General features: G+C 45.3%; 1 protein-coding gene across 1 annotated transcript in view; it reads left to right on the top strand.

Moving 5' to 3' along the window:
• The window catches only part of C2PH3orf20 (chromosome 2p C3orf20 homolog), a 746,030-nt gene that overhangs the window by 627,868 nt on the left and 90,833 nt on the right, over positions 1-27,329 (top strand). Inside the window, exon 14 of the mRNA XM_069643014.1 lies at positions 23,093-23,200. Within this exon, the coding sequence (XP_069499115.1) occupies positions 23,093-23,200 (108 nt within the window). The remainder of the gene's footprint in view (positions 1-23,092; positions 23,201-27,329) is intronic.

Here is a 27,329-nt window from a genome sequence, read left to right on the forward strand (position 1 = left end):
GATCCTCCTCTCCTGGTCTGTGATTCTTGTTGCCTCTTGGCAGGGATGGCCTGCTCGCAGTGGGTGAGTATCTCCATAGCAGAGTCTGAGGATCCGTCTTTTCCTTCACAGGTGAGGGACCTGATGTTCTTGGATACAACATTCCCACTCATTGTTCAATTACTTTTGCCATGGGCGTCATTATAGCAGCGGGCAAGGGTGCTTGTTCCCCCAACTTTCAGGGCACAAATTTTTGTCCCCCTCATTAGGCACAGGCCCTTTGCCTTTAGATGCCATGCCCCCTGGCCCCAACATTTTCAGCAAAGTTACTCCACTGACTTTCCCAGTTCTTCGGATCTCTGGCCCACGTTGGCCATGGCATTGACATCCTCCTGTGACCCTCTCATAGAGAACAGCCCTATTGTTGATGGTGGTCTGGTGCTCTGGCAGGCTGGTGGATTTACACGATGTGCTGCAGACAAAAGCACACTAGGACCTCCATCGACACTTGAAGTTGTGCAACCTTCATGTAGGCTTCTGGGGAGCCCTCCACTGGCCATCATAAAATAGTGAAATCAAAATATGCGGTGTTTTCTGTTCTAAATACATTTGTGTGAGAGGTCTGTGTGCACTTAATACTGTTTATAATTACTTAGCAGCTGGTAGAAAGAGCACTAGTCATAGGGGTTGCTGTTACTGCATGATAGCACCAGCCTTTGATGTTCACATTTGTATGGGCCAATTACCTTGATATGTATCTGCTGCATAAAAGTGAATTGTCAGTTTCTTCATTTGGTAGAGATGGATCTGGCCATGCTGGCATGCCTGTCCCTCTGGTGGAACGGTTGCACCCTATTCCGGATTTTCAGGCTGTATCGGGGTGGGTGGTTAAAAAATATTAGGTGTGTCTGGAGGAGTTTGCATGAAATTGAGGGTGTGTCGATGGCAAGTGTAAGTTAGTTGCGATTCACTGAAATATTGGGGGGTCCCAAAGGGATTCTCATTTCTCATATCTCACAAGAGCAACTTGATGGTGTTTGTGTGGTGCCAGAGGTGTTTGACTACTGAATATGTTGAGTAGATGTACAAGTGTTTTGTAAAAGTGTTTTTTTTTGTTGTGCTTGATTGTGTTGTTTGGTTGTGGTTCACGAAAATATTGGTGCTGCCAAAGTTGTAACGCGACAGCAACATTTTTTTATTTTATTCATTTATTGTATTTGTTGGTAGCACCCAGACCCAGAGGTATCGCGGCGCTAAGAAGGCAGTACATATTACAGTGTACAAAAATGATGGTGTAAGGGATGCAAGAGCTGTTTCAGTGCATGATAGACGTTTCTGAGGTGGATGCGTGGCGTTGATGTATGGGTGATCTGGTAAAAGTGCTTTTTCTGCGTGGTGGCGCGCGGCTGTAATCCCAGCAAGAGTGTGGGAGGCTGAGGTGGTGGATGGGGTTTGCGGCTGCTGTTCGCATCCACTCGTGATCTGCGCTAGAGCTATCCTGAGTATATTCTGTGTAACCCCAAGTCAAGAGGCCTGTGTTCTGTTCCTGGTGAAGCCCAAGAGAAGGGGACTTGTTTCTGTGTCCGGTGGGATCTACAAAGTACACGAGCAGTGAGCTGGGCCTCACAAACATAACCTCTTAAAAACAATTTTTTTTAAAAAATAATGTTTAAAAAAGTAAATAAAATAAAATAAAAAGTGCTTTTTCGTGCTTGCTCGTGGTATTTGTAACTTTTGGGAGTGTTTTCTTTCTTCCAAGTGGATGGGCAGAGTCGGCTAGTAAGGGTCTGGCTGATGGAACGGCAGTACTGTCTTTTCTTAGTGAATCAGGTATGACGTACATGCGATTTTGTTCCTCGTGTAAGATCCTCCTGGTGATGGGCTCAGTGAATACGGCTTTTTCATGTAGGTACTCATACTCAGTGTATCCGTGCAACTTAGGCCCGAATTTAGTATAATTAGTGAACATGGCCCTACGTTTTTACCCCTTAAAATATAATTATACTACCAACTGGCTAAAGTAGGAAGCAAAATACTCTTTACTTAAGCAATAGAACCCGAGTGGCGGGGGTATTACCGAAGGCCCTGGGGCATTACCAGAGTCGGTAATGCCCCCGCCACGAGGGTTCTATTGCTATTAGTATCCCGGCCCGCAAAGTTTGCGTGACCGGGGTACTACAAGCAATCTTTTTCTGTCCCGAAACGCTGGTGCTGTTATGGAGCGCCTATTGCGCATGACGTATCTATTGCTGTCATATCACAGAAGTAGAGAAAGAAAATGGCTGCACTGTGACACTGTGTGGCATAAAATCCGCACAGGCCTTGCAACATGACATTACAGGGCATGATGAAGTTCATTGGATAAAGAGACAAATTGAGAATCGGAGCGACCGCTGACCCCTCCCCAAGATTTGATTTAACACGGGTATTAAATCCTGGCGCCGTGGCGAAGGCGCTGCCTCGGACGGGCTGCAAACGCAGCGGTGTCACGTCTGATAGATCCGAATCCTCCATTTGTGTGTCTGGAACTGCTTTGCTCTGCAAACATTTACTGTGAAATGTGATTACTCCACATAAAGCAATGAATTATTCAGCCCAGGGAGGGCCATTGGCCCGGGTGCCTGTGCCAGACAGATTGCCAGTGCTGACGTATACCTTTCACATCAAATCCTCTTTTCAGTGGTGGTTCTTATTTTTACACGCAGGGGAAGACTGGCAAGGGGGCCAAAAAGAAAATGTCCCCTAAGGCTGGATGGGCCGCTGCCCTATGCGCCAGAGCTTCAAAATGTAAAAGAAATAATTAAAAAGGATGAAATCCTTCAGAATCTAGCCATGCTGTGTAAAAGGGGTGAAACATTGCCATGACATGATAGGTTATTTATAACGCGCTTCATACCCAGAGGTTTTTAAGCACGGACCCGGGGATCAAACCTGTGTGGCTCCCTCTCGTCTTGCTTCCAAGGCGAACACGTTGCAGCTGAGCTATCCTCCCGAGACATTGATTTCAGCAATGTTATGTGCCTGGATGGTCCCCAAACATGGGCCTTCACAGTGAGAGAGATGGAGAGGAGTATAAGCTGCAGGGGCATATTCACAACACCCAGTGGCAATGTCTGCATTCAAATAAGATTCTGTGACCCTGGATGGCGATGTTGACACCACTGCTCCCTGTACATCATTGGTCAGTTGCAATCCATAGCAGCTTATCACAACTCCTACTAGCAAATGACGTAAGCGTCCATATCGTGTTAGAGTTTGTCCTCGGCTTATTCTATGTGAATGCTTCCCCTTTATTCGGGTGAATTTCTTGATTGCCAATGTTTTCATACAAAAAGAGTTTAATAGCACCCTAAATAACTCCTATGGATGTTACTGATACAGTGGTTGTAGAAACACCTGTTGAGCTGTTTGTGTTACTTACTTTTGGACACAGTTGAAAAGCATACAAAGAAAGGTGTAATAATCAGGTATTAATTATTAGAAGACTACAAACTAATGGGGCCATTCAGAGTTGGGCAGATTTCTTAATACCGCTGAAGAAAGTTACCAGCTCCAACCTTGGTATTTCTGGAAATCCGGCCTACTCAAAGTTTACCACCAGGAGAGGTGCTATTACTGGAATAACTCCAGTGCTATTTCAGAAATAGCACCTCCAATGATGAACATTTAAAAAAAAAAGTTTAACTTTTATTTCAGCGTCATTGTGAAGGGGGAAATGGATTATGTAAGTAGTGGCTCATATCACTACTGTTGATTTTCTTTATGCACAAAAGGGTACAATCTGGCCCTTCCATGCATTATATGGGTTAAGCGGTGAGAGGAGCCAATAAGAGATGCCCTCCTTTTTACGCCCTCAACATGGCGAGTTGTAACTGTTTTCACTGTGTTGAGGGGAAGCACTTGTGCTTCCGTTATGTACAGTAAACAAAAAGATTTAAACAAAATGGGGACAGTTTGGATGTATTAACTCCAACAGCAAGGTGGATGTCAAAATAGGTGGATTATCTGCAAAAAATCTAACTAAAATACCACCTCCAATATTCCATCGAATACCATTGATGATATTTAATCAACCACTGAATTGGGTGGACAGTAAAATCTATGGTATTTGCCAAATACTGATGATTTTACTGTTACCACCCAACTCTAAATGACCCCCTAAGTCTGTGATTATTTTTCATTGGGCCTCATTACACAGTAGGCGGAGGACCAAGGTGCTATTAGCACCTTGGTCCATGCCGGTAAAATACCGGCACCGCCTTGGAGGAAAGGGGAATTACCGCCCTATTCCAAGGTTGGTGGGGCAGTAATTCCCCCTTCCCCCATTGCCCTTCCCCATTCCCATTTTTGCCCCATAGGTCTCTATGGGAATGGGGAAGGCGCTAATTATGGTGCCGCAGTCCCTTTGCGGGTTGGTTTTTAACGCCTAAATGTCTTGTTCAGAAAACTCTTCTTGTATTTGACCAACAAAGGACACACATGCAAATCAACTGCAGCTTCAGATATAGAGATACAAAGTCACATGAAGAGATATAAATCCTTACACCTATACTTTACACTTTCACAAATACACTCAAACACATAAACTGAACCATACACACACACACACTCCACATTATTTGAAAACACATATAAATATAATACTTTGCTCTTGCTTCATCTCCATCACAAGATCCAAGCCGTATTCCCCTTCAACTTCTCTCTGCTTCTGTGAGTTGAATATGCAGCCAACTTTCAAAGAAAGTTCAACTTGGGAGCACAATAAAGGCACGTCACTTCGTCCTCTTTCGCTCTGCATTATCCAAGTGCAGACCCCATAGCCACAATCACCAGCAAGACCCTGACCGCAGCTTTTTGTTAAGGTGCTCTATTGTCTTACTGTAAGTCAAGGGAACAATGGTTGTGAGGGGCAAGGGATGGGCTTGGTGTGATGGGCAATTAAAGGGCTTGAGTGGCAACAAATTGGTGACTGAGCAATGTGGACAAGGGAAAGGGATTGAATCAATAGTTAAACGATAGAGCGAAAGGAGAACAGAGGTCTTAAAGTTAATTGTAAGAAACTGGAGGCATTGAGAATGTGGTGCTTTGTCTTACCTATATGCCACTGCACATGATTGTGGGACTGGCTTCACCCCATTTCTTTTTTTTTGATCATGTGATGCATACTTGCTTTATGACATATGTTTCAATTACTACTTCTCTTCGATTTATTCAGGTTGCTCTATCATGTGAGTTGGTGCATTGAAAGTATACACAGTTGATTAATTATAATTGTAGTAGGTTTTCATTATAATTATAATCTTACTCTGTTTCTCAAATGTATTTGCCTCAGGATACAGGTGATTATTAGGCTTCCCCCTTGCAGATACATTGGTGCTTTGAAAACAATGTTTAGTGAACAATATACTAGTTTATCCCTTGGATAAAAATGTATCAGAACGCGTTTCTAATATTGAAGATAGAATAGGAGAAGATGAAGTCTCCCCTGCTTTCTGAATTGGAAACTGTGGAACTGGGAAGACAGGGCCCAAATCCCAACCTTCCCCACTTCATCCATTATGTGATTCATCACTCTGCCTTATTTTCCTTAACTATCTGTAGAGAAAGTCTCACTCATATGGGTTTATTCTCTATAGTGTTACTCTATAAATACTTTTATCAATCTATGGGAAGCATACTGGTGAGGAGGCAGGATGTCAAATGAGGGTCTTAGGTTGTGGGTTGTGGGTACACAGGGTGCAGGTATGAGTTTTGTGTTGTGGGCTAGGGAGGCAGGAAGTCAGGTATGGGATGGGTCTTTTGTCATGCTTGACTCTGAGAGCAAACTCAGACCCCCGGTTCAGCAATGCTCTACTCGACCAATGAATTCTCTAGTTTTGCCTCCTCTTTACAGTGCTCTAAAACTAAAGATAAGATGGGAGGGGATGTAGCCTGCTGTCAAATTACAAATTGTAACACATTGAAAACTCAAATCCCAGATTTTCCATTTCACCAACCATATTATCCTGGTGAAATAATGTAACGTTTTGGTAAGTGGGAGAATTTCCAGTGGTCCAGGTCTTTTAGAAACCACAAACAGAACTAAAAAATATGTTGTACAAAAGGAAAGTAATGTCAGTAATGTCAACTATATATACTTGAGAATGTGTGGGGAGGGGGGAGAGGCTGGTATTGAGTTTACTTGTTCTGGAAGTTGGGGCCGCTGCACTGCGGGCTTGGGTCATAGCACTATGGGCCAGAAAAGTAAACTTGACCCCCAGGCCAAATGTTACCAGTCCTCCCCTGTTTACATGCCAGTGCAAAGCTCATTCCCTAAAAGGGATAGTGGTCCTTTGTGTCCCCAGGAAAAGGGGCTCAATGTATGTGGTGTGAACTAGTTCATGTATACCATCTGCCTCACAAGAAGCTATCAGCAAATGGGGCAGGCTCATGCTATCTGCTCATTTTGTAGTCAGGAGTGCATCATATAACCCAACTGCTCGCCTACAACACTTTTATGTCCTGCTTTGGTCAGGTGTGAGCAAATGGAAATGGAAAAAGTTTACTGGGGGAACTGTCACCACAGTTCATTGGGAGAGAGGTCAGGAATGGCAATTCCCGACATTGGAGATTTTCCCTCTCGTTTACATGAATAAGTTGCTCCAGTATTAACTAGAAAAGAAAAGGATTTGCCTCCTATCGTCACATCGACCCTTGGTTCCTCTTGGGGGTCTGGTGTCACAGATAGTACTGAATACATCAAGTCACCATGTGAGCTGTCCTATTGTGGGTACAGGCTCATCCCCATCCCTGTGAAAGAATGTCCACCTACTACAGTGACCTATTCTGGGTGTCAGTACTTGTCCTGTGTTCCCATACTGCTGTGTCTGCATGGGAGCTTGTTGCGACTGCCCTTGTGGTGGATTAATTTGCACTTGCTCTTGTTGCTGTACCTGCTGTAATCATGGCGCTTGTGGCTGATACACTTTCTGATCTTGGGCAAACCCTTCCCTAGTTTGTGTACTATATGGTGGAGGATAAGCTGTCCCCCCTCTTGAAAATTGGCCATTTTGTACATTCCCTTGACTCCCACATATGCGCGCAATATGCTCTGTCATCCCACAAGTCTAACATACTGGGGACCGAAAAAAATGTGTCCGCGCCGTAATACTGCCTAGAGTGGACTATTGTAACGCTCTTTTGGGAGGGGCGAAGAAAGTTGACTTACAAAGACTCCAAAGATTCAAAACTCTGGAGTATGCATTGTCTTTCTGATGAAGCGCTTAGAGCCCACATCCGCAACTAGGAGGAGTCTCCATTGGCTGCCAATTTCAGCTAGAATACAATTCAAGCTCTTGACAACCTGCCATAAATGTATTTATGGTGATGCGCCCATATATCTCAAGAATAGGTTGAAGATATATGTACCTAGCAGATCTCTTCGCTCAGCTAAAACCTGCTCTCTATACGTAGATCGAGTGAAAAGAGCTTGTGGCAATGGCCGCGCCTTTCATGTACAGGCCGCACAGGCCTGGAATGCCCTTCCGGTGTCTCTGCGTAATACAAACAATCTTTTGATGTTTCGGAAACAATTAAAGACTTTCCTCTTCTCATAATTTCTGATCCAGCTACCTATGTGTATTAGATAGGGCCTACTTTCTTTTCTTCCGGCGCCTGGATGCCTTCGGGCTTTGGCGCCTTATAAATGAAATAACATTACATAACATAATGATGTCCATCTGACAAGCCCTCCTTGATTATTTCCTCCCTGGGTATTCTGATTTTCATCTGTGTATTCTGAAACCCACCTTGATTATTTCGAAATCCACCTTCTCTAGCTCTGTAGCCCATACCTCAAACCCATATCCACCTTGATACATCTGGCATTGATTCTTTGCCTGTGATGAACCCATTGCTTACTTTACTCCCAATCCTTCTCCACTTGTCACTACTGCACCTTCTATGGCAAATGTAGACAATGTTTTATCAACTAATTTGGCTTCCTCAATTTTCCTAGTCTGATGTTTCTTCCTATTTTTCTCTTGTAATAACGGACAATGATGGACTATCGTCAGCTGAATCTGGGTTGGGGAATCCTAAACTGTGTTCAACACCTTTGTTGATGAGATTATATCACAACAGCAGTATTGATTTATCCATCTGGTGGTTGTCGATTCGTCAAGATTTCGCCATTCTTAGTGACAAAGAATAGTGATTGTATTTTACACAGTTGTTTTATATTGTTGATATAAATGTTAAAATTTGAATGTATTACATTTTTGATGTGAGATTGTTTTGATTGTGTATGAATGAAGTATGCCTGGTGTATTTGTTGTGGGATGTTATGATTATGTTGTGCCCAACCAGATTGGTTATTTATTCAAAAATCGAATCTGGAAAAGTATTGTTAGTGGCACTGCTGATGAATTTTAGATCAGATTAAATGATTTTTATATTTTTTCGATATATGAATAAAAATGCTAACTATTTCATTGTGTCCAGTGAGTTGAATTGAATTTTTTCACCTCATGCATTTGTTGTAGACGGACATTTGGCCCTTTATGTTGTATAGGTATGCAATTAAGGTTGTATAGGCGTGTACACACTTGAACTCTCCAACACGGACTCAGTAGTTCTATGATCTTTTATGTAAAAGTAAATATTGGTTCTGTACAGTTCAGATCATAGAACTGAGATAAGCCTGTTATCCCTTGTTACCCCTGTTATTTGCTCTTTGCCTCCATTCCCACTTGTTTCTTCATCTGCCTCTGTTCTAGCTCAGGCAACCATTTTCTTGAATATCCTGAAAAAAAGCAATAGGGTCTTCATCTTCCTTCATCTTACGTGTCATAATTTCACCCATATCTCATGTATCGGGGTACTGTACCCTGAGAGCCCTCCAGACATATGCGCTACAATTATTAAACGGTGCTCCGTCATGCGCTGTGTTGTCACACTTGAATATCCTGCTCTCCTCCATATCTCATCAGCCCTTTCCCCAAGAATAGCTGCCAGGATACCTTTTATGTCCCCTTTGGCCAACGTATTTCCTCCTGTAATTTTTTCTAATTCATATATCCATTTCCCAGCAAGGAGTTCACACCTTAAATTATCCTTATCCATTTGCGGTCATGGAATATACTGCAGTCATGCTCCTGCTTTACAATAAAGGAAACTGCGTAATCCCCACCCCACAGTCAGATCCCATCATCAGTCTTTCCATGGCAGGGACGATTGTCCCCGCCTGTCTTCTTGTTGGTAGTGATCTTAACCTGCTCACATATGGTGGCAATTATCCCTTCTCACTATACGATTGTCCCCGGGGATGCTCTGGATATGGTATGGGCTCTGGCGTCCTATCCTTAGGTTGTTCTAAATCCAACCATCTTACTTATTTGTCCATTTGCAGGCTTCCTTCAGGGGCACACACGCTTTCTCCTCCTGCCTCGAGGGTAGATTCTCTTTCCTCATCTGTCATGTCATGTCTTGTCCCCAACTAGTGCGACTATTACCTTCTTCACCTTTTTCTAGGTTCAGTCTGCTTAAGGACAATGCTCTACATGCGTGACTGAACAGAATTTCTTCTTCGCTTTGTGATTGAAATACTAGGGATTGGTCCCTCCTCCCTCGACTTCCATACTTGCTACCTTCCTTTAATTCTTGGTAGACCTTATCAATCTTGTCCCTGATGCTTTCTGCATCAAATTCTTCTTCATCTAACATCTAAATTGTCCTCCTGACAGTAGATATCCAATCACAATCCCACCTCTTATATAAAGTATACTTAGATGTTCCCCTTAAAATTACAGGAGGAATACGTTGGCCATAGGGGACATAAAAGGTCTCTTGGCAGCTATTCTTGGGAAAGGGCAGATGACATATGGCGTCATACTATGTGGCAAATGAGAAAAAACTACAATGGATTGTGATAGGCTTAAGGGGAACATCTAAGTATACCTTCTATAAGGTGTGGGATTGTGATTGGATATCTACTGTCAGGTGGACAACTTATGCCTACCTCTAAAACATTGTCATGATCTCTGCTTCCAAAAGGTCAGGGTTTTCCCAACTCCCTTGGAAGCAGATCCATAACCCAGGTTCCGAGTGCCAACCAGTCCCAATTGGGACCTTTTGGACCCAGTCCTGGCGCCAGTGGCACCAGGCTCATAAATATGCCCAGTCCCAGCGCTGGAAGCGCCGGGCTCATACTGCTTGGGTGGACTTACCTTCAGCAGACCATGCTGCTTACTTGCCTGCCAGTTGAGCCTCTGATCCTCTTCTGTTTGGAACTACTTTTCCTGTTGGGTGGGGCTGGAGCCACTCCCTAGATTCAGAACACTGGAACTCTTCTGGAAGGCAGGAACTCTTTTCTTACCAGGAACTCTTTTCTTACTTAGGCGTGGCTGTGGAAGGAGACACCTAAGCACTACAGGAGGCTATTTAAACCACACCCAGTGGATGAATCTTGCTTTGCGTTATTCTGCAACCTCTGCAGCAGAACGCTCATCGTGTCTTCTGCATCCGGTCCTGGGCCTAAGGAAAAAGGCTTACCATCCTGAATCCAGTCTTCAGCAACACCTATAAAGACAAGAAAGAACAGGTTAGCATTCCGGCATCTGAAAGGCAAAGGCTTACCATCCTGAATCCAGTCTTCAGCAACACCTATAAAGACAAGAAAGAACAGGTTAGCATTCCGGCATCTGAAAGGCAAAGGCTTACCATCCTGAATCCAGTCTTCAGCAACACCTATAAAGACAAGAAAGAACAGGTTAGCATTCCGGCATCTGAAAGGCAAAATCTTACCAACTCTTCGCACGCTCCGGAGGCCTTCGGCGCTGCATCCCGCATCTGAAAGACAAAACAAGGTGCGTTTAAAGACATTGGGGAACTTTAATACTCACGTGCCATTACTCCTTTCCACATCTAATCCAGTGGGTATTCCGGCACCCTGCAGCCGCTCCGAACTCAAACCTGCAAAATAAAAAGACAGTTAGAGCGCATCGTGAAGCAGGCAACAAGCGCTTACTTACGTGCTTCCAGGCGCTTCTATTCATCACACGGGCTCCATCTTCAACTCACTTCAGCCTGTCATCCGCCATCGCCGGAACCCTGCAAAACAAGAGACATCATTACTAAAGACTTTAAAGACATTTGAATGACTCGAAACTTACCGTTCGTGCAGTAAACGACGGACAGCAGTCCTCTGAAGTCAAGAGGCCTGCGCTACCTATCCAGTGAAGAAACTGGTTACAGCACCCTGCCCCGAGGCAGATGGAGAGCTCGGCATTCACTTACCTAAGGTGAGAGCGTTAACCTTTGGGGGTCTACAGGAGAGGAGAAGAGGAAAGAGATAGGGACACCCCAATAACCCCAGTTCATTAACCCCATATTTTCTATCTGCAGACATCTTACTCTACACGTCAGGCATACAGTGCACAGAGGTCCAGCCCAAAGAGCCAACCGGGTGCTACACATCACCTTTGAAGATACGGTAGTCGCCCAGTCAAGACCGGCGCCTCTGCGAGAATCAGGTGAGCGTTACAGAACGCAAAGCCTACCGCAAAACTCTCGCCCAGGCGCTATGGAAATCTCGGATACTGACCCCCTAGCCCGGTTACTTGGGGAATTAAGGGCAGAAGTGCATGCAGCTCGTCAGGAAACGAATGCTCTAAGAAGGGAACTAATTATTTCCAAGGAGAGAACAGACAATCTTGCTAGACAAGTGCTACAGTCACATGCCGGACAGACCCCGTTACCCGCATCAGGGGCAAATCTTCCTTCAACATCCTCTATGAATCCAGTGCAGATCAACCTACCTGGGAATGTACCTCTGGCTCCGCCCGAACGATGTTCTGGTGACCCAAAGAGGTTTGCAGTATTTATCAATCAGTGCCGGTTGCACTTCTTATGCCGGCCAGCAGCCTTTCCAACTGATCAAGCAAAAGTAGCTTTTGTACTTTCGTACCTTAGTGGCAATGCGGCAGACTGGTCGATCCCTCTAGTTAATCAAGATGATCCGGTTCTCCATGATTTTCAAGCCTTTCAGCTTAGTATGGAAAAACTGTTCGCAAGACATTCACAGGGGCAGGCCTTGGACAATGAGCTTCTTTCGTTGCGACAGGGTAATCAAGACCTTTTGGCTTATATTGCATCTTTCAATAGACTAATAGTGGAAACTCAATGGCCTGAGGACAAAAGGATTACGCTGTTTTATAGAGGTCTACGTGGAGAGCTCAAAGACGTTTTAGCCCAAGTAGTGAATCCCCCACAAGACTGTTCGGATTATATAGACTTGGTCGTTCAAATAGATCACAGGCTGCAGAACAGGAAGGCCGATCGTTCCAAGTTTGATGCTCGAGTATTTTCCAAACCGCCAACTCCTTCCAAAGGAGTAGACTCCGGGGAACCCATGCAAATAGGGGGTCTGAAAGGTCCTCTAACACAAAGGGAGCGGGAAAGGAGGAAACAGTTGCAATTATGCCTATATTGCGGAAACTCAGGGCACTTTCTTCGAGACTGTCCGGTGAAACCTGCCAAGAAGGCAGTAGGAGCTGCAGTTACCAAAGTTACAAACTCTGAGCAGGGAAACGACCTCGCCCGACAAGAATAGAGGTCCTCTTGCCGAGCGTGAAAACCAGTTCCGTGACCTCGCATTTCGTGATACCTATGGTCCTCATTAGCCCTGATAATCCGGATCGATTACATGCAATTGAAGCTTACGTCGACAGCGGTGCCATCGGCAATTATGTGGATCATGAAATGGTTTTGAGGATGAATCTAACTCTTTGTCCCAAGGCTGTAAAGGACGTCATTACTACGGTGGATGGTACGGAGATAGCCTCCGGGCCAGTAACGCATACCACTCAAGAGGTGACGCTAGTAAGTCAAGATGGACACCATGAGAAGATCGTGTTCGATGTGATCAAGGCCCCTCAGTTTCAGATTATTCTAGGAATACCTTGGTTAGAGAAACACAATCCTCTGATCGATTGGCGAGCAAGAACGGTCCAGTTTCCAGAATGTGTCTCTACTTGTCACCCTCCACCTGGTGTTGCACTGGCCGCAATTTCTTCAGAGACTCCCCAGTTACCTCCCGAATACCTAGAATACCAAGATGTTTTCCGGAAGGATCAGGCTAACTCTCTACCTCCTCATAGGTCTTATGACTGCCAGATAGACCTGATACCTGGATCTACTCCTCCTTGTAGTAGAATTTATGCCCTCACTGAGCCTGAGAACCTTCACCTTCGACAATACCTGGATCAATACCTGGCAAATGGGTTTATTCGTCCTTCCAAGTCCCCTGCTTCTTCAGCTTTGTTCTTCGTTCCAAAAAAGGAAGGAGACCTTAGAACTTGTATCGATTATCGCTCCCTGAACCAGATCACCGTTAAGAATAGATATCCGTTACCTTTGATCCCTGAACTCCTGGACCAAGTCAGAAAAGCATGCATATATACAAAGCTGGATCTTAGAGGAGCTTACCACTTGGTACGAGTAAAAGAGGGCGATGAATGGAAGACGGCCTTCCGCACCAAGTATGGGCTATTTGAATATCAGGTCATGCCCTTCGGACTTTGCAATGCCCCGGCCGCCTTTCAATATTTTATGAACGATGTCCTCAGAGAGCTCATAGATGTATGTGTTGTTGTTTACATCGACGACATCCTCGTTTATTCTTCATCGGAATCTGAACATCGGAAACACGTGAAAATGGTCCTCGAAAGATTGCGTCAACACAAACTTTTCGCTAAGTTGGAAAAATGTGTTTTCAACGTGACTGAAGTTGAATTCTTGGGATTCATATTATCACCTGGCGGAGTGCGTATGGATTCAAAGAAGGTCAATGCAGTTCTCAAATGGCCATCACCATCCTCCGTAAAAGGTGTGCAAAGCATGTTAGGCTTCGCTAACTTTTACCGCAGGTTTATCCCCGAATTCTCTCGAATAGTCCAGCCCATCACTGCCTTGTTAAAGAAAAACAAACGTTTTGAATGGTCTACCGAGGCGGAACAAGCTTTCCAGGATTTGAAGACTAAATTTATCTCTGCACCAATCTTAAAACACCCTCGCCCCGAACTCCCCTACATCGTGGAAACTGATGCTTCAAGCCTTACCATGGGGGCAGTTCTATCACAAAAGGACCCGGTAACCAATCAGTTGCATCCCGTGGCATTTTGGTCCCGCAAATTCTCGCCTCCTGAAATCAATTACACGATTACTGACAAGGAACTTCTGGCTATCAAGTCTGCCTTTAAGGCTTGGCGGCATTATCTGCTGGGGGCCCGACACACCGTTACTGTGATTACGGATCACCGAAACCTGCAATATTTGAAGACCGCAAAAGCCCAATCCTCTAGACAACTCCGTTGGGCATTATTCTTTGCCGAGTTTGACTTCATAATTACCTATCGACCTGGTACAAAGAACGGTAAAGCCGATGCCCTTTCTCGGATGGGAGTGGAAGAACACTTGGTCAACCCTAAACCTGTACCAATCATTCCCGAACAAAGAATTCTGGGTGTAATCGCCACAGAATCCATAGAGGAAGTTAAGGATAAAGCCAGGCAACTTGTAACTCCAGCAGACATACAGAATTGGCATCTGCAGGGAAAGGACTTTGCAGTAAAGGACAACTTATTGTATTTCCAAGAACGATTATACCTACCCAGCACAGATTTACAGAAAAAAGTAATCTCTTGTTATCACGACTCTTTAATGGAAGGTCATCCCGGTATAGCCAAGACCTCAGAAAAGATCAAGCGCTACTTCTGGTGGCCGTCTTGGAAAAAAGATATCAGAGACTTTATAATGTCCTGTGGAGTATGCGCCCAAAACAAGAGTCAAAAGGAAAGACCAGCAGGCCTCTTACGCCCTATTGACATCCCACCTCGCCCTTGGCATACGCTTTCTATGGACTTCATCACCGATCTACCTCCATGCTCCGGATACAATACGATTCTAGTAATCGTGGACTTATTCTCCAAGATGGCGCATTTCATTCCGCTCAAAGGCTTGCCAACAGCAGCAACTCTGGCCCGAGAATTTCTCGAAAACATCGTCCGACTGCACGGTTTTCCTTCGGTTCTAAACTCGGATCGAGGTAGTCAATTTATTTCTCATTTTTGGCGAAGTTGCTGTCGGTCGGCTCAAATTGATGTGAGACTATCGACCAGTCACCACCCTCAGACCGACGGACAAACTGAGAGGACCAATCAAACTCTGGAACAGTATTTACGCTGCATGCTGCAACAAACTGAAAAAACTTGGAAAGATATCCTTTGGATAGCCGAGTATGCCTACAATAACTCTGTCCATTCGGGAACTGGGAAAACCCCGTTTTTTCTTTTGTACGGCAGTCACCCTCGAACCTCGGAGTTGGATCCCCTCCAAGATCTTGAAACACCAGCAGTAGACTACCTGCATTCTACAATCACCCAAGCCTTTAAGGAAGCTGTTTTTCACCTTCAAAGGGCTAAAGAACAATACAAGAAAGGAGCAGATCAACATCGGAAGGAAGCCCCTCACTATCAAGTAGGGGATCAAGTCTGGTTATCCACCAAATATCTATCTCTAAAAGGGCCACGCACATTCAACCCAAGATACCTTGGTCCCTATTCCATCACTACCATAGTAAACCCAGTAGCGGTCAAGTTGGACTTGCCCCCGCACATGAAGATACATCCGGTCTTCCACGTCTCTCTATTAAAACCCGTGCAACCTCAAACCAGACTAACCAAATCTCCAAAACCTATCCTAGTGGATGTAGAACTCGAGTTTGAAGTCAAAAGCATTCTGGACTCCAAGATCTCCAAATCTAAACTATTCTACCTAATTGACTGGAAAGGCTACGGCCCCCAAGAGAGATCCTGGGAACCTGCTGAATATGTCCACGCTCCTCGCCTAATCAAAAGATTTCACCGAACATTTCCTGACAAGCCAAAACCCCCGGAGAAGCCCGGTTTGGGAGGGGCCTTGAGGGGGGGTACTGTCATGATCTCTGCTTCCAAAAGGTCAGGGTTTTCCCAACTCCCTTGGAAGCAGATCCATAACCCAGGTTCCGAGTGCCAACCAGTCCCAATTGGGACCTTTTGGACCCAGTCCTGGCGCCAGTGGCACCAGGCTCATAAATATGCCCAGTCCCAGCGCTGGAAGCGCCGGGCTCATAATGCTTGGGTGGACTTACCTTCAGCAGACCATGCTGCTTACTTGTCTGCCAGTTGAGCCTCTGATCCTCTTCTGTTTGGAACTACTTTTCCTGTTGGGTGGGGCTGGAGCCACTCCCTAGATTCAGAACACTGGAACTCTTCTGGAAGGCAGGAACTCTTTTCTTACCAGGAACTCTTTTCTTACTTAGGCGTGGCTGTGGAAGGAGACACCTAAGCACTACAGGAGGCTATTTAAACCACACCCAGTGGATGAATCTTGCTTTGCGTTATTCTGCAACCTCTGCAGCAGAACGCTCATCGTGTCTTCTGCATCCGGTCCTGGGCCTAAGGAAAAAGGCTTACCATCCTGAATCCAGTCTTCAGCAACACCTATAAAGACAAGAAAGAACAGGTTAGCATTCCGGCATCTGAAAGGCAAAGGCTTACCATCCTGAATCCAGTCTTCAGCAACACCTATAAAGACAAGAAAGAACAGGTTAGCATTCCGGCATCTGAAAGGCAAAGGCTTACCATCCTGAATCCAGTCTTCAGCAACACCTATAAAGACAAGAAAGAACAGGTTAGCATTCCGGCATCTGAAAGGCAAAATCTTACCAACTCTTCGCACGCTCCGGAGGCCTTCGGCGCTGCATCCCGCATCTGAAAGACAAAACAAGGTGCGTTTAAAGACATTGGGGAACTTTAATACTCACGTGCCATTACTCCTTTCCACATCTAATCCAGTGGGTATTCCGGCACCCTGCAGCCGCTCCGAACTCAAACCTGCAAAATAAAAAGACAGTTAGAGCGCATCGTGAAGCAGGCAACAAGCGCTTACTTACGTGCTTCCAGGCGCTTCTATTCATCACACGGGCTCCATCTTCAACTCACTTCAGCCTGTCATCCGCCATCGCCGGAACCCTGCAAAACAAGAGACATCATTACTAAAGACTTTAAAGACATTTGAATGACTCGAAATTTACCGTTCGTGCAGTAAACGACGGACAGCAGTCCTCTGAAGTCAAGAGGCCTGCGCTACCTATCCAGTGAAGAAACTGGTTACAGCACCCTGCCCCGAGGCAGATGGAGAGCTCGGCATTCACTTACCTAAGGTGAGAGCGTTAACCTTTGGGGGTCTACAGGAGAGGAGAAGAGGAAAGAGATAGGGACACCCCAATAACCCCAGTTCATTAACCCCATATTTTCTATCTGCAGACATCTTACTCTACACGTCAGGCATACAGTGCACAGAGGTCCAGCCCAAAGAGCCAACCGGGTGCTACACATCACCTTTGAAGATACGGTAGTCGCCCAGTCAAGACCGGCGCCTCTGCGAGAATCAGGTGAGCGTTACAAACATGTCATCTTCAACACTATTAAGTACACAGTATATCATTGGCTCTCAATCTTTAAGGCTCTTCATTATATATCCCTCTACAATTGGTTGGCACGCTTGTGCCATGTCTGGAACATTCGGTTCACTTAGCAACACGTAAGCTCATACCCAGGTGCCAGGAGGTGGACTTGACTTCACCTCTCTACCAAATTAGCCCTTCATCTCTCATCACCCAAGCCTTCTGTCATGCAGATTGTCTTTAAACTTGACCTTGGAAAGTATCCTTGTCTGTGGGAATATATGGGAGTGCAGGCACTCACTATCGTTCTAGAACTCCATGCTCAACTCTATTTCCATCTTTGGCTCACGTGACAAGAGACCACGATTTAGACCATTTTGCATCATTTGAATATCTTAAATTATTAAAACTTGGCACGCTTGGTGTTTTTTCTTTGCACCTTAACAAGGGATGATTCAGATTCTGACATTGACCATCTTCAAGAATAGATAATCAGAGTTGATTTGCTTCTGCTTTGACACCAGCCCAAACAGCCACCTCGTTCTTTTCCATGATCTCAGCTTATTCGTGCTTCAACACAGTTCTCGGCCTTTCTTTTACATGGTTCCTGGCTTGCTAATTTCATGACACTGATGTCCATTTTCTGCACAATGGCGGCTTTGACTACAATCTATTCACTACAAATAGCCAGCTTCTAAGATAACTTAATCTACGTGCGTTACAGCATCTGTACAGTCATTGAACAGTTGCATTTTCTGCAGTGTGCATGCTATCTTCTTTTCTGCATATTAAAGTTTGCTCGATTCTTAACTTTGTCATCAGTTTCTGTATGATCCATGCATTTGTCTTCAGCCAATATTCTCTGGGCGTCATTCTCGTCTCTTGTCTTGTGATGTCACCAGCTCCTCCTCATTTGATAGGGTTTTCTCAGAGGATATCTTCTCTCGAGCAATTGCTGCGGAATTGGCACACATGCAGGTGTAAAACATGGATTTTCCGCCATTTACCGCCATTGGATTGTTGCATCTAACCTATGTGTAGCCCTCCATTTGATTGCCTCCATTTGTTAGTACTTTATCCTTGTGTAGCCCACCATTCCATTACCGCCATTTGATAGTTGCACCTGTAATTGTAGTGCATTCTGCATAGCCTATGCACTGTGCCTCTATAGGCTGCCCTTCCTTGACTATAGCGGCACCTTCCATGCCATTCTATCGTGTATTTTACTGCACTCACCTGGTCACCGTACTGACCCCTGATTAGGTTGATTGCTCCCAGTCTATTCCCACTTCACTCCACCACGGACTTAGCCTCTAAAATGCGTTATACTCCCGTTCTACTCTCTGCCACCTACCAACTGCTCACCATTCAGGCCCTAACCTGGTCTCCGCTCCTCCAGTTCACCGACCAGCACCATGTCTCGCCCTCTCCCACAATTTGCACAACATCACCACACGATCTATCTCTCGCCTTCCTCATGACAGGCCCCAATCCCTATCTAAACGCGCCGGCTCTTTGGTTACTTCACTTCGCCACCAAACCTACCCCTAATCAACCATACCCCACCCCCATTAGAAACTCCAGGCTCGCCTGCGCCACCAACCACCCCCGCCAATCTACTACACTCAACAACATAGCTACGCCAGCCAGACACTATACTGTGCCCACTGCTGCAAGCTCCCACTCCTCCCTATCTCAGGCACACGCCGCTGCTACTAGTCCCCCACTGCTGCACTGCACCATACCTACATCACCGAACCTATCCAGTCAACCGTGTATCACCGCAGTTAGACACCAAAGATTAGCCTACAGATGTCATCATTGGTTCTACCACCTGTGCAACCCCACTGTTGACAGAATTTCCAACGCTAGCGATAACAAAACCCCTGCCCTCCAAGCACCTAAAAGTGACTCTGCCCTTCTTGCCCACAACACCAACAAACCCCTCAAACTCAAAGGGCGCTCATCAACGCACGTTCCGTCCCCGCGCATGCCCTAGATATTGCAGACCTCATTGTCACGGAAAACCTTGACTTTCTCCCAATTACGGAAACTTAGTTGCATGTGGCCTCTGGCCCTGCCTTGACCCTGGCCATTCCTGACAAGTACTCCATTATCAGGTGTGACAGGGACACCAATCAAAAGAAGGGAGGAGGATTAGCCTTCATATTTGAGAGCTCGCTCAACCTCAGACCTGTCAACAGCCTGCAGCTGCCTTCAGCGGAACTACTCTCCATCAAAATGCCAATATCACCCAATCACACTGCCACAGTACATCTCATCTGCAGGCACCCTGGCCCTACCTCTTCATTCGTGGAGGCCAAAGCCATTGACTTAGCGAGTGTTCAGGACGACTTTGGCCTCATCCAACATTTTAGTGAGCCTACCCATATCAAGGGTCGCACTCTTGACTGGGTTGCAGACATGAATTGTGTGCTTAACGTAACCTCTGTGTCTCCATGCGCCTAGTCTGATCATCACAAATTACTATTATCCATTAACTCTAGTCCACTGAGTGGTGCTCTAACATTCAAAAGGCACTACTACTTAAAATTGCCCTGCTCCAAGCCAAAATTAATACGAAAAAAAACACCTCTCTGATGCAACAGGTAACCCCCCATCCCACAAAAACCCTCACCGATTCACTCCTTCAAACCTTTTAGCTTCACACCCCTTACCATTAAGGAAGTTGAAAATATTATCATGAAGATTAAGCCTTCCAACTACCAATGTGACGCTTGCCCAGCACCGGTCATACAGGAAGCCGCACATGATCTTGCCCCATTCATTACATCATTCATTAATGCCTCTTTCAAATCGGGCACTGTACCTGACAACCTCAAGGATGCCTGGGTCATCCCTTTAATCAAAAAACCGAATCTCGCTCCCAGCAACCCCGCCAACTACAGGCCCATTACAACGGTGTCATGCCTTCTCAAAATTTTGGACCGTGCAGCATATCTCCAAATCCAGGGCTACCTCGAAACCAACAATCTGTTAGGGCTTAGACAATCCGGTTTTCGTCCCAGACACGGTACTGAGACAGCCTTAATTGATTTGAAAACCCAAATCGAGGACCTGAAAGACAAGGGCAAACAGGCGCTCCTGCTCCTCCTTGATCTTTCTGCTGCCTTCGATCTGGTGGATCACCAAATCCTCTGCCACCATCTCAAGATTGCTGCTGACTTCTCCGACGCAGCCACATCCTGGATCAGCTCTTTCCTTGTGAACAGAACCATGAGGGTGTTCTCTTCCTTAGCTGCAGCTGATCCAGCACACGTCCCGTGCGGAGTCCCACAAGGATCTTGTGTATCTCCCACACTCTACGTGTTTACTAAACCGCTATTTGATATACTTGACTATCTGGGTGTCTCCTACACTAATTATGCGGACGACACCCAGATACTCACCCCTATCACGACGACTATGTAACCGATGTCAAAGCCCTCAATGCAGTCTACACAGTCATCAAGGCCTGGATGGCACATCATGGGCTCTGCCTCAATGATGAAAAAACAGAGTTACTCATCCTAGGTTCTCATGCCAAACTCACTAAACTTGACCCCAAATACAAATCCTTTATTATCAACGGGAATGACATCAAAGTCTCCAACGTCTCTAAAACACTTGGAATCTACTTAGATTCCACTCTGTCCCTCAATAGACAAACCAATGCTGTAGTCTCAGCGTCAATTTATACCTGTAAACTGATCACAGCGTGCCGCCCCTTCTTGACTTTGGGCAACTGCTTGATCCTAGCCAGAACCCTCAACATGTCCAAAATCGACTATTGTAATGCTCTCTACCTTGGGACCAGTCAAAGAAACCTTGATAAACTCCAGGTCACCCAGAATAATGCCATAAGGGCAGCCCTCAACATACCCAGGCGTTCTCACATCTCTAACACTAAACGCAGCCTGCATTGGCTTCCCGTCACGCATCGCATTTCACTCAAAGCACTCGGTCTAACTCACAAGGCACAGAACAATGCCGTCCCTGCCTATTTATCCACGTGCTTTACTCAACACACAGCAATCAGGCCACTCAGATCGGCTCAGGTTCACACACTGACTATTCCTAGTTTCAAGCTGCAGACAGCCGGAGGCTCGAGCTTCCCAGTCCTTGCGGCTAAGCTCTGGACCACCCTACCCAATGCTCTCAGAAATGTCCCTCACATCCACTCCTTCAAAACAAAAACCAAACTGTGGCTTCATGAACTGGAGGCCCCGGCCCTCTCGCCATAAGCCACACTGTTGTCATTCCTCCACCTACGAACTGGCTGGCAATGTCTATAGACTGCTCATTCTTTACACTCAGGCCACTCGCCTCTTCGCTATGTTATGTGCTTATGCTTGCACTGTTCCATGATGCCAACGAACACCCTGATTCATGGAACAGTGCAAAGAGTCTTTGTCGTGCAAAGTCACTTTGCACTGTAAAAATACACTTTGCACTGCTCCACTCTGATTCATGGAACAGAATAAAAAGTGTATTTTTGACGTGCAAAGTGACTTTGCAAGGTAAAAAGACACTTTGCACTGTTCCATTAATCAGCGTGTTTTCACTTTGCACCAATTAAACGTATTTTGCACCGTGCAAAATATGTTTAAATCGAAAGATACTAAACTGATTTTAGCTAGTTTGGCATCAATACTTAGTGTGCGTGTGCAGGATGTGGCATGACTAGTTGTCTACTGAGTGGTCTTACATTGACTGATTTGGAGATCTATTTCGCCGCTGAGTGTTTGTGGTAAGGAGTTACATAATTTGGATTCAGAAACTAAACACGTATTTTCTGCTTACTGGTGCAGCATGTGCGCTGTGTCGCGAGTGTTAATTCTGTTAGCTCAAGCAGAGCTAGCACAAGTCTTGTGCGGCTGCAAATGCCCAAATACACTGCATGCCAAGTCCTTAGCAAGAAAGCTCACAAGTGATAACAATCATTAAAGTTGGAAAAAAGCACGCCCAAATGCACACACTCTTTGAGAAAGAAAAGTAGATCAAAGAAAACACAAGTCTCAGACATGTGGGTCTCTTGTCGCGGGGATATAGCGCAGGGGTAACTAGATGACACGGAGCAATAGAGGTTCGATCCCCGAGTCCGTTCTTACAAATCTCTGTGTATTAAGCGCGTTATATATAACCTATCATATCATAATGTTTTTTCCTAGAGATTACCAATTAGATCAACCAACTGCAACTATGGCACACCACACAGAATGCTCACCTTTAAACAAATCACATTTCCAGAAGCATAAGATAGAAAAGGAGGGCGCACTGGCCCTTTACGAAAGCACTGGTGTATTCTGCTCCCTTTGCAAGTAAGTATTACTAAAGTGACACCTAGGAGGCAACGCCTAATCAGATAGACTGGAATGTACATGCTAAGACATGACACCTGTGCATTCATACATTTTAAAGTGAAATGCACTTGAAAGTGAATGCTTCAATAAAACAACACAAGTGTGTCAAGCTGTACAGTGTGTTCGAATGTAATCAGAACATAAATTATTATAGCACAAAGAAATGGGAGCAATCAGACGTGCTACATACTATCCGTATGCTATTATTATGATTATTATTTGCACTTATGGGCTTTTCATTCATTCATCACTCTTTGTTCCTCTGCAGAGCCTACGTGACCCGCATCGCTTTGTCCAGTATGATGTACACAGCCCTTTGATGTCTGACCCACCTCTGCTAGTTGGGCGAAATCGTGCCAGACCCGGTATGGTTTTGGTAAGTCCTTGAGTCACTTCTCTTAAGAGAACAGAAAGGAATGACAACATGTACATCCCACCACCATTGCCTTAATGAAGTTTCGATTCCCGCACAACATGCCAGTAATCTAAGAAGCTCAGGGGCAGCGTACCGCTGAGATATGTCCAAGAGCACATAGTTAGTCAAAAAGATGAGTTCACATCACTTCAACTCACAGCACTGTACAGAAATCCATGGTTGCCATACAGTATAAATCAGGGCACTGCAACCATCGGCTCACAAGATATTTGGACTACAAGTTCCATCAGACCGTGACAGAATATTCAATGGTGAGGGAACATGGGAGTGGAAGTCCAAAACCCTTGGAAAGCCACAGGTTGTTGGCACCTGGTATAGATACTTTTTTCCGTCCTGGGCGACAAGTTTTCAGTTCAGCAAGAGAACAAAATTAAATGGTTAGTTTTATAAATCAGTGCTAAAATGGAGAAGTGGCCACTCGGATTGTTTTCAGCTTGTCTAATTTTAAAGCAGAAAATGTAGTTCGCTACATTACGCGATATTATTTAACAACGTGTTTTAAATGCCGTCATACTCATGTATGAAGAAGAACTCAGAATGCCTGCCAAAGATCACATGGCTGCATTGCAGCACAATGCCTCCATCTCCACGTGCTATTTGCTGTACTCCCACCCATTGGCCACTTGTGAGACAGATTTAGAGAGAATGTTTGTGGGGCACAGGACAGCAGAGAACAAGGGTGTCTCAGGAAACACTCGTTAAATCACCCTGACATCACACTTGCTACCCCTTTCCATGGCCTGAGGGGGACGCTGGTAGCAACCAGGGCAAGAGCGCCAATACAACTCAGTCTGGAACCTATTAACATTGCATTACTGCAAAGAGGCTCCATGTCAAGCTACTTGACAACTTAAGCCAATTCTGCTTTGGCACGATGCTTGCTGGGACTTGTAGGTCTTTGTTTTTCTATGCTAAAAATGAAACTATAAATCCCAGCAGACAATGTGCAAAACCAGAACTGGCTGGTGGTGTCCTCTACAGCAAAGTGGAGCTAGCCATTTCTTTAACTGGATACTGGAGAGAAGAACATTCCCTTTTGAGCTCAGGTACATAGCACTCAGGCTACTCAATGACTCCAGAGCTCCAGGGACACTATTCCATCCTGCATTGGAGATTACTTTGACTTTAGTATTTCTTCAGTCCATTTCATTCAACGGAAGTGTCGCCAGACTACAACACCCAGACTGCAATCATTAGAACAATAAAAGCTCCGGCTGTGCCATTGTATCCCCCCAAAGGCATGAGGTTCTCTGATAGGCTTACAAAACATAGCAGTAAAACATGCATGCTCCTGGCCAGCCTGCATTTGATATGCAAGGTTAATACATGTTCTCAAGGCACTGGAATGCGAATTTAAAGTCTCACACCTTTAGCGTACATTGAGTGTGAGCACCGTCAGCATGGACACTGGGTAATTGGGGAAACTGCTTCCTCTGACACTGACCTCCCTTTGCTGGCTTGGAGGTGCTCATGGTTTTTGGTTTCTGACTCTGACCTCACGTTACCCGCTTAGAGATGTTTGCCGTTTTCGGTTTCTGACTCTGACCTTATAGAGATGTTAATGGTTTTCGATGTTCAAGTCTGACCTCACTTTTCCTGCATAGAGATGTTTACAGTTTCTGTCTTTGACCTCACTTTTCCCTCATATAGATGTTTACAGTTTCTGACTGACCTCACTTTCCGTCATAGAGATGTTTACAATTTACCGTTTCTGACTCTGACCTCACTTTTCCCTCATAGAGACGTTTACAGTTTCTGACTCTAACCTCACTTTGCCCTCATAGAGATGTTTACAGTTTTCGGCTTCTGACTGAAAGTCCTAAGTGAGATTGTTGACAGAGTCGAAGTTGTCCAACTTTAAATGCTATTTTTAATTGAAGTAATGTACAGAGACTCTGACTAATGCTAATGCAGTGATACTGGCCAGTATCTCTGGATCCAAATATACTCAGTGATGATTTGCGAGGCTGGAAAGGTAGCTCATTTGGTTGAGTCCCTAGTGTTCTGATCTGTCTGGAAGTTGTTTGCTATTGAGCCTGTTTGAATCCCTGTTGGAGTGACCAACTCCCTGTTATTTCTTCGGAAGACTTTGTTTTTGTAAGCCGGTTTTCATTAGATTTGCTATATATTGTTATGAGGATTTAGAATGCAAGGTTGTGCTTTGCAAGTCAGCATTACTGAACAGGGTACTAGTTTACTCTTGAAAGACAACTACATAGAACGCATTGCATGCTGATTCTTCAACTGGTGATGGAACGGAAGATGGTGTATTGCATGCCAGGCAGCATTTACTCTCAAATGTGAACGCTGCTTACCATGGTAAGCAGCGTTCACAATTACAATAAAGCGCTGCCTGACATGGATGTCGGGCAGCGTTTAATTGTAATTGTACAATCAGCCTGCCATGCAAGTATGGTGCATAAGATAGTGCATAAAGCCAGCAGACCCTATAGTGATCTCCAGCATTTGCGCCGGCATGAGAATGCATAGCAGCGCAAATGCTTGAGCATTTGTATGGCAGAAGGGAAGTCATACAAATGATTGAAAATGTGTCTTGGAGTTCCGGCACCGAGTTTCCAGTCTGCTACGTGTTTTTGCCTGAGGAGCTGCACAACGTGTTGAAGTCCAGCTTTTGTGTTCATTATTTAAACTGACTGTGGGCGCGGAGCGTGGCGCGGAGTTCCGGCACCGAGTTTCCAGTCTGCCCCAGTTGCTACGTGTTTTTGCCTGAGGAGCTGCACGACATGTTGAAGTCCAGCTTTTGTGTTCATTATTAAAACTGACTGTGGGCGCGGAGTTCCGGCACTGAGTTCCCAGTCTGCCCCAGTCTGCCCCAGTCCGCTACAGGGTGCATCTATGGCAGACTGTCTCAAAAAAAAAACTGGGCCTCAGACTCGCCACAAAACATTGCAGCAGCGCCGTATGTTGAACCCCTGGACAGCTGCGAACAAGCAGAATCTACAGACGGTAAGGTAAGCAAACAGATTGTTGCTCTGCCGATGGACAAATCTGCCAGGTTAACCAGGGTCACGGCTGAAGAGTCTGCAAAGTCTGCAGCGGCTGTGGCCAGAATGGAAATTAGCTTACAGGCAGACTCGTCTGAGGTACTGATAATTCCCGATACGTTGCCTGCAAATGACAGCAGCAGCAGCTGCGGACCTGTGATTCATGCGGGAAATCTGATTGAACTAGTAAGCCATGTTGCGTCTCCCTTGCTAGTGCCCTCTCAAATTCCTATGCTATCGCTAAACAATCTGGAACCTGTCTCTAATTTGATCTGCGAATTACGGGAGACCATTTCTAGCTTTTTTACTCGCCATTCGAGATTACTGATGCAGATTTGATGGCAGTTCCAAATGATGCACTTACATCAAATGAAGTTGAACAAACCACTCTGAAAAGCCCAAATGGCTCATGGCCAAAAATGTGTGAGACCTCAATGCAATGCTTACAACCAGTGTGTAGAGCAGCTGAAAGCGATATCAGTGCCTCCATGAACAGATGGATTTAGTGTTCTAGCCAAAAACTCTGATGTTATATCTGGTTGCGTTGGTAGTGTGCAAGGAGCTTTAAGTGCTCCTTTGAAAGGTTTTCAATTGATTCAACTACATGCTGCTCAAGAGGCCAGGCACCAAATGGGAAAAAAGTGCTACGCTATCATGCCATGCCCAGCGACAATATTTATGACAAATCTGTAAGACAAACTTTAAATCTGTCGGAATTGTTGTCTGATGAAATTAATGTGAACCATGAATTTGCCGACGCCCCGCATAGAAAGAACAACCTTGGTTGTATGCAGACCTCCAAGGTCATCACATCCATGGCGCTGTCTAAACTTGTCTTGCAAGATGATGGAAACTTAGGGTCACAATATGGAACCCTTTGGTCCAGTTTACAGCTCCGGACTCACCAACCTTATCTGCAGTAGCATGGCCGGAAAAATCAAATAACACGCATGCGTCAACAATGAAATCATTGAGAGTTACTTTGCCTTCTCAAGTTCTAGAGCATGCCGAGACAAATACGAGTACGCCAATGGCGTCCATGAGGAAAATCAATAGTGCCAAAA

Source organism: Ambystoma mexicanum, chromosome 2p (genome assembly GCF_040938575.1).
Source record: "Ambystoma mexicanum isolate Mex_15411 chromosome 2p, UKY_AmexF1_1, whole genome shotgun sequence".
Taxonomy (NCBI): Eukaryota; Metazoa; Chordata; class Amphibia; order Caudata; family Ambystomatidae; genus Ambystoma; species Ambystoma mexicanum.